General features: G+C 55.5%; 1 protein-coding gene across 1 annotated transcript in view; it reads left to right on the plus strand.

Moving 5' to 3' along the window:
• Positions 1–13,733, plus strand: part of arhgef1b (Rho guanine nucleotide exchange factor (GEF) 1b) — a 206,319-nt gene that overhangs the window by 169,140 nt on the left and 23,446 nt on the right. The window contains exons 17-23 of the mRNA XM_041176896.1: positions 3,938–4,122; positions 6,763–6,909; positions 8,090–8,172; positions 8,290–8,415; positions 10,457–10,571; positions 11,518–11,618; positions 13,186–13,263. Coding sequence (XP_041032830.1) covers positions 3,938–4,122; positions 6,763–6,909; positions 8,090–8,172; positions 8,290–8,415; positions 10,457–10,571; positions 11,518–11,618; positions 13,186–13,263 — 835 coding nt within the window. The remainder of the gene's footprint in view (positions 1–3,937; positions 4,123–6,762; positions 6,910–8,089; positions 8,173–8,289; positions 8,416–10,456; positions 10,572–11,517; positions 11,619–13,185; positions 13,264–13,733) is intronic.

The following is a 13,733-nucleotide window of genomic DNA, read 5'->3' on the forward strand; positions in this document are numbered from 1 at the left end:
GTGGATGTGTTGGTTGTCATCTTCCAAAATTCTGTAGGTTCTGGAACAGTTCCAGCAGATTGGAGGGTGGAAAATGTAACCCCGCTATTTAAAAAAGGAGCTGGGTTGGGGGGAGAGAAAACAGTGAATTACAGACTGCTTAGCCTAACCTCATTGCAGGGAAAATGTTAGAGTCTATTATGAAGAATGTGACAACAGGACGCGTTGGGCGGAATTGTCCCGTATTTGCCCTAAATGCGGTGGGATTACCTGCTGCACTTTTTTCACACCGTATCGTCCCAGACCCGCCGCATTAGTTATGTGTTCCCGTTTTGTTGGCGGGCGGGCTCTCATTTGCCCACCACGCTATCACCTCATCGCTTCATCACGCTGGGCGCTGTATTTGAAGTCCAGATGTTCGCGCACACCCCAGTGCAGGGAAGATGTCCGCAAAAGGCAAAAAGACTGCAGCCACCGCCCCCCCACCTCGGGTTTAGCGACAAGTCACCGGAACGCCTTTTAGCTGTCGCAGAGGCCCACCACCATGTCCTCGACCTCCCCTTAGGCCGCAGGATGGGCAGCGGCGCCAGCAAACAGGCTTGGGAGGCGGTGGCAGCGGTGATCAGTGCCAGTGCTGCACGGAAGAGGTTGACCATCCAATGCAGATAGAGGATGTATAATCTCATCTGTGCAACCAGGGTATGTCAGGCGTCTCATCGCTCTAACCTCACACGCTCACAAGCCCATCACACATTCACTGCCAGCTCAAGGAACATCATCACCCATTCTCACACACACACACCCTCACATGTCCATCTGGCCTCATCTCCTCTGGAGACTGCCTCCTCAGTCCTCATCATCTTGAGGCTACTTGCACAGATTAACGTGTCCCCACCACACACACACGCACACCCTGGGATACCCTCCTTCCCCAGTACAGCCCTCAACCTGCAGCCTCTTCCCTTGCCTGAGACCACTTCCCCCTCCTTCGCCGAGCAAGGCCTAACCCTGGAGCCATTGAAAGGCCGCCCACATATGGCTGATCCGGTAGGTAGAGACCTGCCCATGAGCCCCCCCCCCCCGCCACCCCACTAACAGTGACGTGGTGCTGCCTGTGAAGCCTGGCGCTGATGACTGGGAATGCTGCCCGAAGCAAGGTCGGCAAACAAACTTCGAGGTCCCGAGTGAAGTGCAGCCTGGCCAAGCGCACATCACTTATGTGCTGTTGTGAAACATGTCGGGCGTGTTTTGCCGCCGACGTGGGCGGACGATCCAGCAGTGCGGCGAGTGCGATTCCGGCCGGAATGATGTGCGGACGTACGAGGTTCCCGACATCTGATGGCAGGAAACCTGGGCTGAGCAGACAATCACAAACTGGTTTCACTCCGTATTGTCCGCTCGCACCACCGGACACTCCCACTGCCAGTGGGCACGGAAAATCCCGGCGTTCAAAAAGATCAACGGGATTAGACAAAACCAGCATGGGTTTATGAAAGGGAGATCATGTTTGACAAATCTACTGGAGCTTTTTGAGGACGTAACTAGCAGAATAGATAAGGGAGAACCAGTGGATGTGGTGTATTTGGATTTTCAGAAAGCTTTTGATAAAGTCCCACATAAGAGGTTAGTGTGTAAAATTAAAGCACATGGGATTGGGGGCAATATACTGGCATGGATTGAGAACTGGTTCGCAGACAGGAAACAGAGAGCAGGAATAAACGGGTCTTTTTCAGATTGGCAGGCAGTGACTAGCAGGGTACTGCAGGGATCAGTGCTCAGGGCCCCAGCTATTCACAGTATACATCAATGGTTTGGATGAAGGAACATTTCGAGGTTTGCTGGCGATACAAAACTTGGTGGGAATGGTTGATGAGGAGGATGTTAAGAGGCTTCAAGGCAATTTGGACAGGTTGAGCGAGTGGGCAAATATGTGGCAGATGCAGTATAACGTGGATAAGTGTGAAGTGTGTAAGTAAAACAGAATGGTAGAGCATTATTTAAATGGTGATAGATTGGGAAATGTTGATGTGAAAAGGGACCTGGGTGTCCTCATACAGTAGTCGCTGAAAGCAAGTATGCAGGTGGAGCAAGCAAGAAGGCAAATGGTACATTGGCCTTCATTGCGAGAGGACTTGAGTACAGGAGTAAGGGTCTTGTTGAGACTGCACCTGGAGTATTGTGTGCAGTTTTGGTCTCCTTACCTACGAAAGGATATACTTGCCTTCGAGGGAGTGCAGCAAAAGTGATTCCTGGGATGGCAGGATTGTCGTATGAGGCGAGATTGGACCGACTAGGTCTGTATTCACTGGAGTTTAGAAGAATGAGAGGAGATCTCATTGAAACATATAAAATTCTGGCAGAGATGGACAGGCTGGATGCAGGGAAGATATTTCCTTTGGCTGGGGTGTCTAGAACAAGGGGGCCACAGTCTCAGGATAAGGGGTAGACCATTTAAGACTGAGGTGAGGAGAAACTTCTTCACTCAGAGGGTGGTGAACCTGTGGCATTCTCTACCACAGAAGGCTGTAAAGGCCAAGTCACTGGGATGTTACTTGTATCCTCTATAGTGAAAACTGATGCAAAATACCTGTTCAATTCATCTGCCATTTCCTTGTTTTCCATTATCAATTCTCTAGACACTTTCTATAGGACCAACGCTCACTTGATAACTCGTTTCTTGTTAAAATATTTGTAGAAGCTCTTACTACCTGTTTTTGTATTTCTGACTAGCTTTCTCTCGTACTCTAATTTTTCCTTCCTTATTAATCTTTTAGTCATCCTTTCCTGTTACTTATATTCATCCAATCTTCAGGCCTTCCATCTATCTTTGCACAATTATATAAATTTTGTTTAAGTTTGATGCTATCATTAACCATTCTTGTTAACCACAGGTGGTGTGTCCATCCATTGGACGTTTTCTTACTCGTTGGAACGAATCTGTTCTGTGTATTCTGAAACATCCCTTAAATGTTTGCCACTGCATCTCTGTTGACCAATCTCTTAACCTAATTTGCCAATTCACTTTAGCCAACTCTGCTTTCATGCCCTCATAATCGCCCTTATTTAAGTTTAAAAACAGTCTCGGACCCACTCTTCTCTCCTCAAACTGAATATAAAATTCAAGCATCTTATGGTTGCTGCTACCTCAGGGGGCCTTCATTATGAGATCATTAATTAATCCTATCTCATTACACAATATCAGGCCGAGCATAGCCTGCTCCGTGGTTGGCTCCATAACATGCTTTTCTAAGAAACTATCCTGTAAGTACTCTATGAACTCCTCATCTACGCTACCTTTGACCATCTGACTTGTCAAGCACTTGCTCTCACCCGCCCTCCCTCGGCCTCGCCCACCCTCCCTCAGCCATGCCCGCCCTCCCTCGGCCTCGCCCGCCCGCCCTCCCTCGGCCTCGCCCGCCCGCCCTCCCTCGGCCGCCCTCCCTCGGCCTCGCCCGCTCACCCTCCCTCGGCCTCGCCCGCTCGCCCTCCCTCGGCCTCGCCCGCTCGCCCTCCCTCGGCCTCGCCCGCTCGCCCTCCCTCGGCCTCGCCCGCTCGCCCTCCCTCGGCCTCGCCCGCTCGCCCTCCCTCGGCCTCGCCCGCCCGCCCTCCCTCGGCCTCGCCCGCCCGCCCTCCCTCGGCCTCGCCCGCCCGCCCTCCCTCGGCCTCGCCCTCCCGCCCTCCCTCGGCCTCGCCCGCCCTCCCTCGGCCTCGCCCTCCCTCCCTCGGTCACCCTCCCTCGGCCTCGCCCGCCCTCCCTCGGCCACCCTCCCTCGGCCTCGCCCGTCCGCTCTCTGTCTTGCCACCCCCCCCCCACGCAACTCCACTCTCTGTCTCGTCCACCCACCCCATTCTCTGTCTCGTTTCCCCCCTTCCCTCCTTCCCGGTTCTGTGAATGCCCCCTCCACACACCCCCCCCGACCACAGCCTCGCTCACACTCTGCTTTCTGTTCCCTTGCAGCGTTGAGCCCGGTGGGAGTGGAGGACCAGACAGCCAGCAGTCCTTTCTGTCTCCCCAGTCTGAGGATAATGGGCCGCGTGTTTCGGAGCTGGAGGCTGACCCGCCGAGCTGGCGACAACTCATCAACTCCGAAACCCTCCTCAGGCTGAAGAAAAGTGAAGTCAAGCGGCAAGAAGTCATCAACGGTAACGTGTTGTGTTCCAGCATTCTCAGTCCCCTCGGTCAGAGTTTCCCCCTGCCCCCTGGTCATTGGTTCCCGCACCCCCCCCCCCCACCCCCCTTACCCTCTTAGTCAGGGTTTCCTCTCCAACCCCACAGCTGGTCAGGGTTTCCACCCTGTCAGTCAGAGTATCTCCAGGACAGATTTCACCACCCCCCCCACACCTGGTCAGTTACCTTCCCCCCCTCCAGCCCCCTCGTTCAGAGACTGCACCCTGCCTTCGGCCTTGGGTCAGAGCTTCCCCCGCCCACTTGGTCAGGGGTTCCGCCCACTCGGTCAGGGTTTCCGCCCACTCGGTCAGGGTTTCCGCCCACTCGGTCAGGGTTTCCGCCCACTCGGTCAGGGTTTCCGCCCACTCGGTCAGGGTTTCCGCCCACTCGGTCAGGGTTTCCGCCCACTCGGTCAGGGGTTCCGCCCACTCGGTCAGGGGTTCCGCCCACTCGGTCAGGGGTTCCGCCCACTCGGTCAGGGGTTCCGCCCACTCGGTCAGGGTTTCCGCCCACTCGGTCAGGGTTTCCGCCCACTCAGTCAGGGTTTCCGCCCACTCGGTCAGGGGTTCCATCATTTGTTCATCAGGGAAATAACATAAAAGCGTTGCATTTCTATGGCACCATTTACCATTGGGATCTTGGTTTAATGTGACATTGAAAAGGCAGCAGATCTGACAGTGTAGCGCCCTCTCAGTACTGTCCCGTCAACAGTGCGGCACTCCCTCAGTACTGTCCCGTCAACAGTGCAGCACTCCCTCAGTACTGACCCTCTGACAGTGCAGCACTCCCTCAGTACTGACCCTCTGACAGTGCGGCGCTCCCTCAGTACTGACCCTCTGACAGTGCGGCGTTCCCTCAGTACTGACCCTCTGACAGTGAGGCACTCCCTCAGTACTGACCCTCCGATAGTGCAGCACTCTCTCAGTACTGACCCTCCGACTGTGCAGCACTCCCTCAGTACTGACCCTCTGACAGTGCTGCGCTCCCTCAGTACTGACCCTTCGATAATGCAGTGCTCCCTCAGTACTAACCCTCTGATAGTGCACGCAAGAGGGAATGGGAACTTTATATATTGAATAACAGATACCGAGATGGAGTTACATGCTGGAACATGAGAAATATGGTCTGGGTGGATTCTACATTAATTTATGGCTATCCAGATTCACACTTATGTTAATATCTGTCAGGTCATGTGAACTATTGTGCAAGCGAGTGCCTGTGGGAACCTAAGTCAGTTTTCCGTTCCCTTCCCAGTTCCCGACTGACCTCCAGTTATATTCCCAGCTCCCTGCCTGATCACCAGTTAGATCAGACTGGGAGCTGGGAATACATATGTTATATTCCCAGCTTCTTGCCTGGCCCCTCTGTTATATTGCCATCTTCCTCCCTGGTCTCACATTTATATAACCAGCCCCCTGTCTGATCTCTGTTACATCCCCAGCTCCCTGTCTGATCTTTGTTATATCCCCAATTTACTGTCTGATCTCTCTGTTATATTCCCTGCTCCCTGTCTGACCTCCAGTTATGCTCCCAGTTCCTTGTCTGATCTCTGTTATATTCTCAGCTCTGTGCCTGACCTCTGTTCCATTACCTGTTCCCAGTCTGACCTCCAGTTATGCTCCCAGCTCCCTGTCAGATCTCCAGCTATATTTCTAGCTCCTTATCTAATCTCTCTGTAATATTCCCAGCTCCCTTTCTGATCTCTCTGTTATATTCCCAGCTCCCTGTCTGATCTCTGTTATATTCCCAGCTCCCTGCCTGATCTCTCCGTTATATTCCCAGCTCCCTGTCTGATCTCTGTTATATTCCCAGCTCCCTTTCTGATCTCTCTCTCATATTCCCAGCTCCCTGCCTGATCTCTGTTATATTCCCAGCTCCCTGTCTGATCTCTCTATGTTCCCGGCTCCCTGTCTGATCTCTCTATGTTCCCAGCTCCCTGTCTGATCTCTCTATGTTCCCGGCTCCCTGTCTGATCTCTCTGTGTTCCCGGCTCCCTGTCTGATCTCTCTGTGTTCCCGGCTCCCCGTCTGATCTCTCTTATGTTCCAGGCTCCCTGTCTGATCTCTCTATGTTCCCGGCTCCCTCTCTAATCTTCAGTTACATTCCTAGCTCCCCGGCTGACCTTTATGTTACCTTCCTGGCTTCCTGTCTGATCTCTCTGTTGTTCATAGCTCCCTGTCTGATTTCTCTCTTATGTTCCCAGCTCTATGTCTGATTTCTCTGTTATATTCCCAGCTCCCTGTCTGATTTCTCTGTTATATTCCCAGCTCCCTGTCTGCTCTCTCTTATATTCCCAGCTCCCTGTCTGCTCTCTCTCTTATATTCCCAGCTCCCTGTCTGCTCTCTCTTATATTCCCAGCTCCCTGTCTGATCTCTGTTATATTCCCAGCTCCCTGTCTGATCTCTCTGTTATATTCCCAGCACCCTGTCTGAACTCTGTTATATTCCCAGCTCCCTGTCTGATCTCTCTGTTATATTCCCAGCTCCCTGTCTGATCTCTCTGTTATATTCCCAGCTTCCTGCCTAATCTCCAGTTATGTTCCAGGTTCCCTGTCTGTCCTCTCTTCAAATATACTCTCAGCTCCCTGTGTGACCTCTCTCTCTCGACTGCACAGAGCTCTTCATCACAGAACATGCTCATGTCCGAATGCTGAAAGTCCTGTATGAGGTTTTCTATCAACGCATGCTGATGGAGTCCATCCTGACTGACACCGAACTTCAGAGCATCTTCCCCAGCCTGGACGAGCTCATCGAGGTGCACGGTATGTTGGCAGGGCTTAAGCCTGGGGATTTGGGGCACCTGAGCCTGCCCGGAAAGGGAGAGGGGTACAATGGCTGGGGCCAGGGGACACAGAGAGGAAGGCACAGAAAATGGAGAGGGAGGAGAGGTTTAGAGCAGCTTGGGAATATTAGGCACGCGGACTGCTGAGAGGGGGCACAGGGATTTGGGAAGGAGGAGGGAAGAAAGACTTGGGACATGGGGACTGGTGGGATGCGGTGTGGACACTGGAGGAGGTTACGGGCACTGTGGGCAGAGGGCACATGGACTTGCGGGGGTGGGGGGGGGAGGCGGGGGCGGTGGGAGATGGGGGGAGAACAGGGACCGAGGGGAGGGGGACCGAGAGAGGAGAGTACAGGGACCGGGGGGGAGGAGAGTACGGGGACCGAGGGGGGAGAAGGGTACGGGGACGAGGGGGGAGAGTACGGGGACTAGGGGAGGCGGCTTTGGGGACATGGGGGTGTGTACAGGGACCGAGGGAGGAGAGTACAGGGACCGGGGGGGAGGAGAGTACGGGGACCAAGTAGGGAGGAGAGTACGGGGACGAGGGGGGAGAATACGGGGACCGGGGGGGGAGGAGTGCATGGGGACCGAGGGGGGAGTAGGGTACGGGGACGAGGGGGGAGAGTACAGGGACCGAGGGGGGAGTAGGGTACGAGGACCGAGGGGGGGAGGAGAGTACGGGGGCCGAGTGGGGAGGAGAGTGTGGGGACCGAGGTGGGAGAGTACGGGGGCCGAGTGGGTAGGAGAGTACGGGGACCGAGGGGGGGAGGAGAGTGCGGGGACCGAGAGGGGGAGGAGTGTACGGGGACCGAGGGGGGGAGAAGGCTACGGGGACGAGGGGGGGGAGGAGAGTGCGGGGACCGAGGGGGGAGGACAGTACGGGGACCGAGGGGGGAGAAGAGTACGGGGACCGAGGGGGGAGAAGAGTACGGGGACCGAGGGAGGAGAGTACGGGGACTAGGGGAGGTGGCTCTGGGGACATGGGGATGTGTACAGGGAGCAGTTGGCAGGTGCTGAACTGACAGACACATGCTTGGTCCAATCGCGTTGCCCAGCGAGAGGCAGATGTCTGTCGCTTGTCCCCACTCCAGCTCTCTGCAACGATTGTTCTTTCACCCCTCGACACTATCTGACAGTCACCTCTTCCTCTCCCCTTCCAGCATCTTTCTACGAAAACATGAAGAAGATTCGTCAAGACAACGGCTACCTTGTGACAGAGATTGGCGACACCTTACTTGCCAGGGTAGGTCAGCAGGTCATACCAGATAGCTCGCACCTCCGCTGAATAGATTCGACCAGTGATCTGTCCGCCAAAACTGTCTGGCACTCACTCCGCTCTTTGTGTGCCTCTCTCTTCCAGTTCCATGGCACGGAGGGAGACTGGTTTAAGAAGCTGGCCTCTCGGTTCTGCAGCCGGCAATCATACGCCCTCGAGCAGATTAAATCCAAGCACAGAAAGGACCCACGATTCAGCCAGTTCATACAGGTACTGTGCCTGGGATGGAGAGCGCTTGTCTTCCTTCTGCCCTCCTCACACCCCCTGCTCCCGCTCTACCCTCCTCACACTCCCTGCTCCTGCTCTCCCCTCCTCACACCCCCTGCTCCCGCTCTCCCCTCCTCACACACCCTGCTCCCGCTCTCCCCTCCTCACACCCCCTGCTCCCGCTCTCCCCTCCTCACACCCCCTGCTCCCGCTCTCCCCTCCTCACACCCCCTGCTCCCGCTCTCCCCTCCTCACACCCCCTGCTCCCGCTCTCCCCTCCTCACACCCCCTGCTCCCGCTCTCCCCTCCTCACACCCCCTGCTCCCGCTCTCCCCTCCTCACACCCCCTGCTCCCGCTCTCCCCTCCTCACACACCCTGCTCCTGCTCTCCCCTCCTCACACCCCCTGCTCCCGCTCTCCCCTCCTCACACACCCTGCTCCTGCTCTCCCCTCCTCACACCCCCCGCTCTCCCCTCCTCACACCCCCCGCTCTCCCCTCCTCACACCCCCCGCTCTCCCCTCCTCACACCCCCCGCTCTCCCCTCCTCACACCCCCCGCTCTCCCCTCCTCACACCCCTGCTCTCCCCTCCTCACACACCCCGCTCTCCCCCTCACACACCCGCTCTCCCCCCCTCACACCCACTCTCACCTCCATACCTCCCAAAATCCTCTCTCAACTCAACTCCCAAACCCTCACTCGCTGCCCCCCGACTCTCGCTCGCTGCCCCCCGACTCTCGCTCGCTGCCCCCCCAAACTCCCGCTCGCTGCCCCCCCAAACTCCCGCTCGCTGCCCCCCCAAACTCCCGCTCGCTGCCCCCTAAACTCCCGCTCGCTGCCCCCTAAACTCCCGCTCGCTGCCCCCTAAACTCCCGCTCGCTGCCCCCTAAACTCTCGCTCGCTGCCCCCTAAACTCTCGCTCGCTGCCCCCTAAACTCTCGCTCGCTGCCCCCTAAACTCTCGCTCGCTGCCCCCTAAACTCTCGCTCGCTGCCCCCTAAACTCTCGCTCGCTGCCCCCTAAACTCTCGCTCGCTGCCCCCTAAACTCTCGCTCGCTGCCCCCTAAACTCTCGCTCGCTGCCCCCTAAACTCTCGCTCGCTGCCCCCTAAACTCTCGCTCGCTGCCCCCTAAACTCTCGCTCGCTGCCCCCCAAACTCTCGCTCGCTGACCCTCTCTGTCTGTCTCTCGCTCTCTCTCTGTCTCACTGACCCTCTCTGTCTGTCTCTCGCTCTCTCTCTGTCTCACTGACCCTCTCTGTCTCTCGCTCTCTCTCTGTCTCACTGATCCTCTCTGTCTCTCGCTCTCTCTCTGTCTCACTGACCCTCTCTGTCTCTCGCTCTCTCTCTGTCTCACTGACCCTCTCTCTCTCTCTCTTTGTCTCACTGATCCTCTCTGTCTCTCTCTCTCTTTGTCTCACTGATCCTCTCTGTCTCTCTCTCTCTGTCTTACTGACCCTCTCTCTCTCTCTCTCTCTCTCTGTCTCGCTGACCCCCTTTCTCTCTCTCTGTCTTACTGACCCTCTCTCTCTCTCTCTCTCTCTCTCTCTCTGTCTCGCTGACCCTCTCCCTCTCGCTCTCTCTCTGTCTCACTGACCCTGTCTCTCTCTCTCACTGACCCTCTCTCTCTCTTTATCTCACTGACCCTCTCTCTGTCTCTCTCTCTGTCTTACTGACCCTCTCTCTCTCACTCTCTCTCTCTCTCTGTCTCGCTCACCCTCTCTCTCTCGCTCTTTCTCTGTCTCACTGACCCTCTCTCTCTCTCTCTCTTTGTCTCACTGACCCTCTCTCTCTCTCTCTCTCTGTCTTACTGACCCTCTCTCTCTCTCGCTGTCTCGCTGACCCCCCTCCCCCCCTCTCTCTGTCTCGCTGACCCTCTGTCTCTCTCTCTCTCTCCCACTGACCCACTCTCTCTCTCTCCCACTGACCCACTCTCTCTCTCTTTCTGTCTTGCTGACCCTCTCTCTCTCTCCCTGCCTCCTCCGCCCCCCCCCCCCACCTCCCCCGCTGCCCCCTCGCTCATTCTCTCTATCTCGCTCCCCGAACAGGATGCAGAGAGTAATCCTCAGTGCCGACGCCTGCAGCTCAAGGACATCATCCCCATTGAAATGCAGCGATTGACCAAGTACCCCCTGCTACTGGAGAACATCGCCAAGTACACAGGTACTGTACAGAGGCTGCCTTGGAGAGGCTCAGTCCCCACAGCATTCATTCTGCACCATTGGCTGTCACTGGAACCAAAGCAGAGTCCACCGTGACACACTCGCACACCTTACCCCCATCTCCCTCAATCCCACCCACCCACCTTCTCCCACATCCCTCATTCCAACCCAGCACCTTCTCCCCGTCTCCCTCAACCCCACCCACCAAATAATATGTTTAAAAAAAGTAACGTCCAGGTATTCGATCTGTTTGCTTTTGGTAGTTCACCCTTGAGCATGGGCATCGCTGGCAAGACCAGCATTTATTGCCCAGCCCAACTTGCCCTTGACTAGCTCATGCTGGAACCACCTCCTGCAGCTGGTGCAGCCCACCTGGTGTAGGTACACCCACAGCGCTGTTTGGAGGGAATTCCAGGACTTGGACCCTGCACCCATGAGCCAACGGCGATATATTCCCAAGTCAGGATGGTGAGTGGCTTGGGAGGCAAATTGCAAGTGCTGGTGTTGCCACGTCTCTGCTGCCCTTGTCCTCCTAGCTGGCAGAGGTCGTGGGTTTGGAAGGCGCTGTCTAAGGAGCCTTGGTGAGTTGCTGCAGTGCATCTTGTAGATGGTACACACACTGCTGCTACTGTGCGTCGGTGGTGGAGGGAGTGAATGTTTGTGGATGGGGAGCCAATCAAGCGGCTGCTTTGTCCTGGATGGTGTTGAGCTTCTTGAGTGTTGTGGGAGCTGCACTCATCCAGGCAAATGGGGAGTATTCCATCACACTCCTGACTTGTGCCTTGTAGATGTCAGGATTTGGGGAGTCAGGAGGTGCGCTGCTTGCCACAGACTACGACCTTTCAGCCACCTGGACACTGCGTGGCCCATGGCACAGAGCTGAGCTGCCGTCCACCACCCTCTCTCCGCCTCTACCTCATCTCTCTCGCTCTGTCTCTACCCTGCAGATCAACCGACGGAGAAACAGCAGGTGCAGCAAGCGGCCGACTGCTGCCGGAACATCCTGAAGGATGTCAACCAGGAAGTGCGGGAAACCGAGAATCTCCGGGTAAGTAGGTCCCCTTGCCCGCAGACAGGCTGCCAATCAACTGTGCCAGAGCGTCCATTTTGCAAAACATCAAGCGGGGAAGAAGGGGCGCAGGAAAGGGTGGCGGAGTTCGAATCCAGCACGGCTCTCTACGTGGGCTTAGCACAGAGTAAAACCACTGAATGTTATTCACCAACTCGCTCCAGTTCAGGAGCACTGGTCCATTGCACTGTCGGAGGGTCAGTACTGAGGGAACGCTGCACTGTCGGAGGGTCAGTACTGAGGGAGTGCTGCACTGTCGGAGGGTCAGTACTGAGCGAGTGCTGCACTATCGGAGGTTCAGTACTGAGGGAGTGCTGCACTGTAGGAGGGTCAGTACTGAGGGAGTGCTGCACTGTAGGAGGGTCAGTACTGAGGGAGCCCTGCACTGTTGGAGGCTCAGTACTGAGGGAGTGCTGCACTGTCAGAGGGTCAGTACTGAGGGAGTGCTGCACTCTCAGAGGGTCAGTATTGAGGGAGTGCTGCATTGTCAGAGGGTCAGTACTGAGGGAGTGCTGGACTGTCAGAGGGTCAGTACTGAGGGAGTGCTGGACTGTCAGAGGGTCAGTATTGAGGGAGTGCTGCACTGTCAGAGGGTCAGTACTGAGGGAATGCTGCACTGTCAGATGTGCTGTTTTCAGAGGAGACCTAAAACCATGGCCCCATCTTCCCCCTCAGTTGGACTTAAATGATCCAAAGGCCAAATTTGGAAGTGGGATGGGGTGGGCGAGTGTTGGGAGTGGAATGGGTTTTTATACCCCCCCCCCACCCAAACACCCCAGGTACCTGGAGCTAAAACCTATCCCTTACCTAACCTCACCAAAATGCTTGTCGTGTGGTGCTTTGTGGTGCTTCCTGTACAAGTTTGCAGCCACCTTGCTGACATGGCAACAGCAGGTACATTGACTCTGAAATCGTTCGGGGAATTCTAAGGGGTTGTGAGGTGGTGTTGAAATTATAGTTCTTTTTTATAATTGGTGATTAGAGTCTGGAGCATCCTGGAGAAAATCCCAGTCCTCAAGACCATCAACAGCTTTACTGCGTGTGGGCCAAACTGCACATTGACGGAGCTTTACTTTGTACCTGTCCTGGGAGTGTTTGATGGGGACGGTGTAGAGGGAGCTTTACTCTGTATCTAACCCCTTGCTGTACCTGTCCTGGGAGTGTTTGATGGGGACAGTGTAGAGGGAGCTTTACTCTGTATCTAACCCCGTGCTGTACCTGCCCTGGGAGTGTTTGATGGGGACAGTGTACAGGGAGCTTTACTCTGTATCTAACCCCGTGCTGTACCTGTCCTGGGAGTGTTTGATGGGGACAGTGCAGAGGGAGATTTACTCTGTATCTAACCCCGTGCTGTACCTGTCCTGGGAGTGTTTGATGGGGACAGTGCAGAGGGAGCTTTACTCTGTATCTAACCCCATGCTTTACCTGTCCTGGGAGTGTTTGATGGGGACAGTGTAGCTGGTGTTAAATTCAGTGTGTTTGTTTTAAAGTATGTCTCTTGCTGTCCCAGATTTTGTTTCTAAACCCTGCCCTCATTTCCCTCCAGCGACTGCACGATTACCAACGGCGCCTGGACGTCTCGAACCTCAGGCAGAGCACTGACGTGGTCGTGGCCGATTTTAAGGTGAGCCTGGGGGGCAAGTAGGCATCCCCCTGTATGTGATTCAGTTAGCCCCAGGCCATGCCTTGTGGGACTATGGAAGAGGCAGGCCAAGGAGTCAGACTCCACTCTTGCTCAGCACTGTGTTAAGGAGGAAGTATGGTGGTGTTACTGTTCACCTCAGTGCCACTGGGATTGGAAAGAGGGTAATCAGCCTTGGTTCCTGTTTCTGATGGACCGTAATGCTTCACTTAGAGTGAGCGAGTGTGTAAGGGGGAAATGTGCAACAGTGACTGCATATAAAAGATTCACAGCATCTGGTTCAGCTATACTGCTATCTGCACTTGACTATCGTGCTGATACTCACAGCCAATGCTCTCACAAGCAGCCTCAGCCTTTTGCAGTGTAGAAAGAGGCCACTCAGCCCATCCTATCTGCCTGCTGCTTGTAGAGTATTCACAATTTAACCTCACTGCCCCGCCCTCTCCCCATAG

This window comes from Carcharodon carcharias, chromosome 29 (assembly GCF_017639515.1).
Source record: "Carcharodon carcharias isolate sCarCar2 chromosome 29, sCarCar2.pri, whole genome shotgun sequence".
Lineage (NCBI taxonomy): Eukaryota > Metazoa > Chordata > Chondrichthyes > Lamniformes > Lamnidae > Carcharodon > Carcharodon carcharias.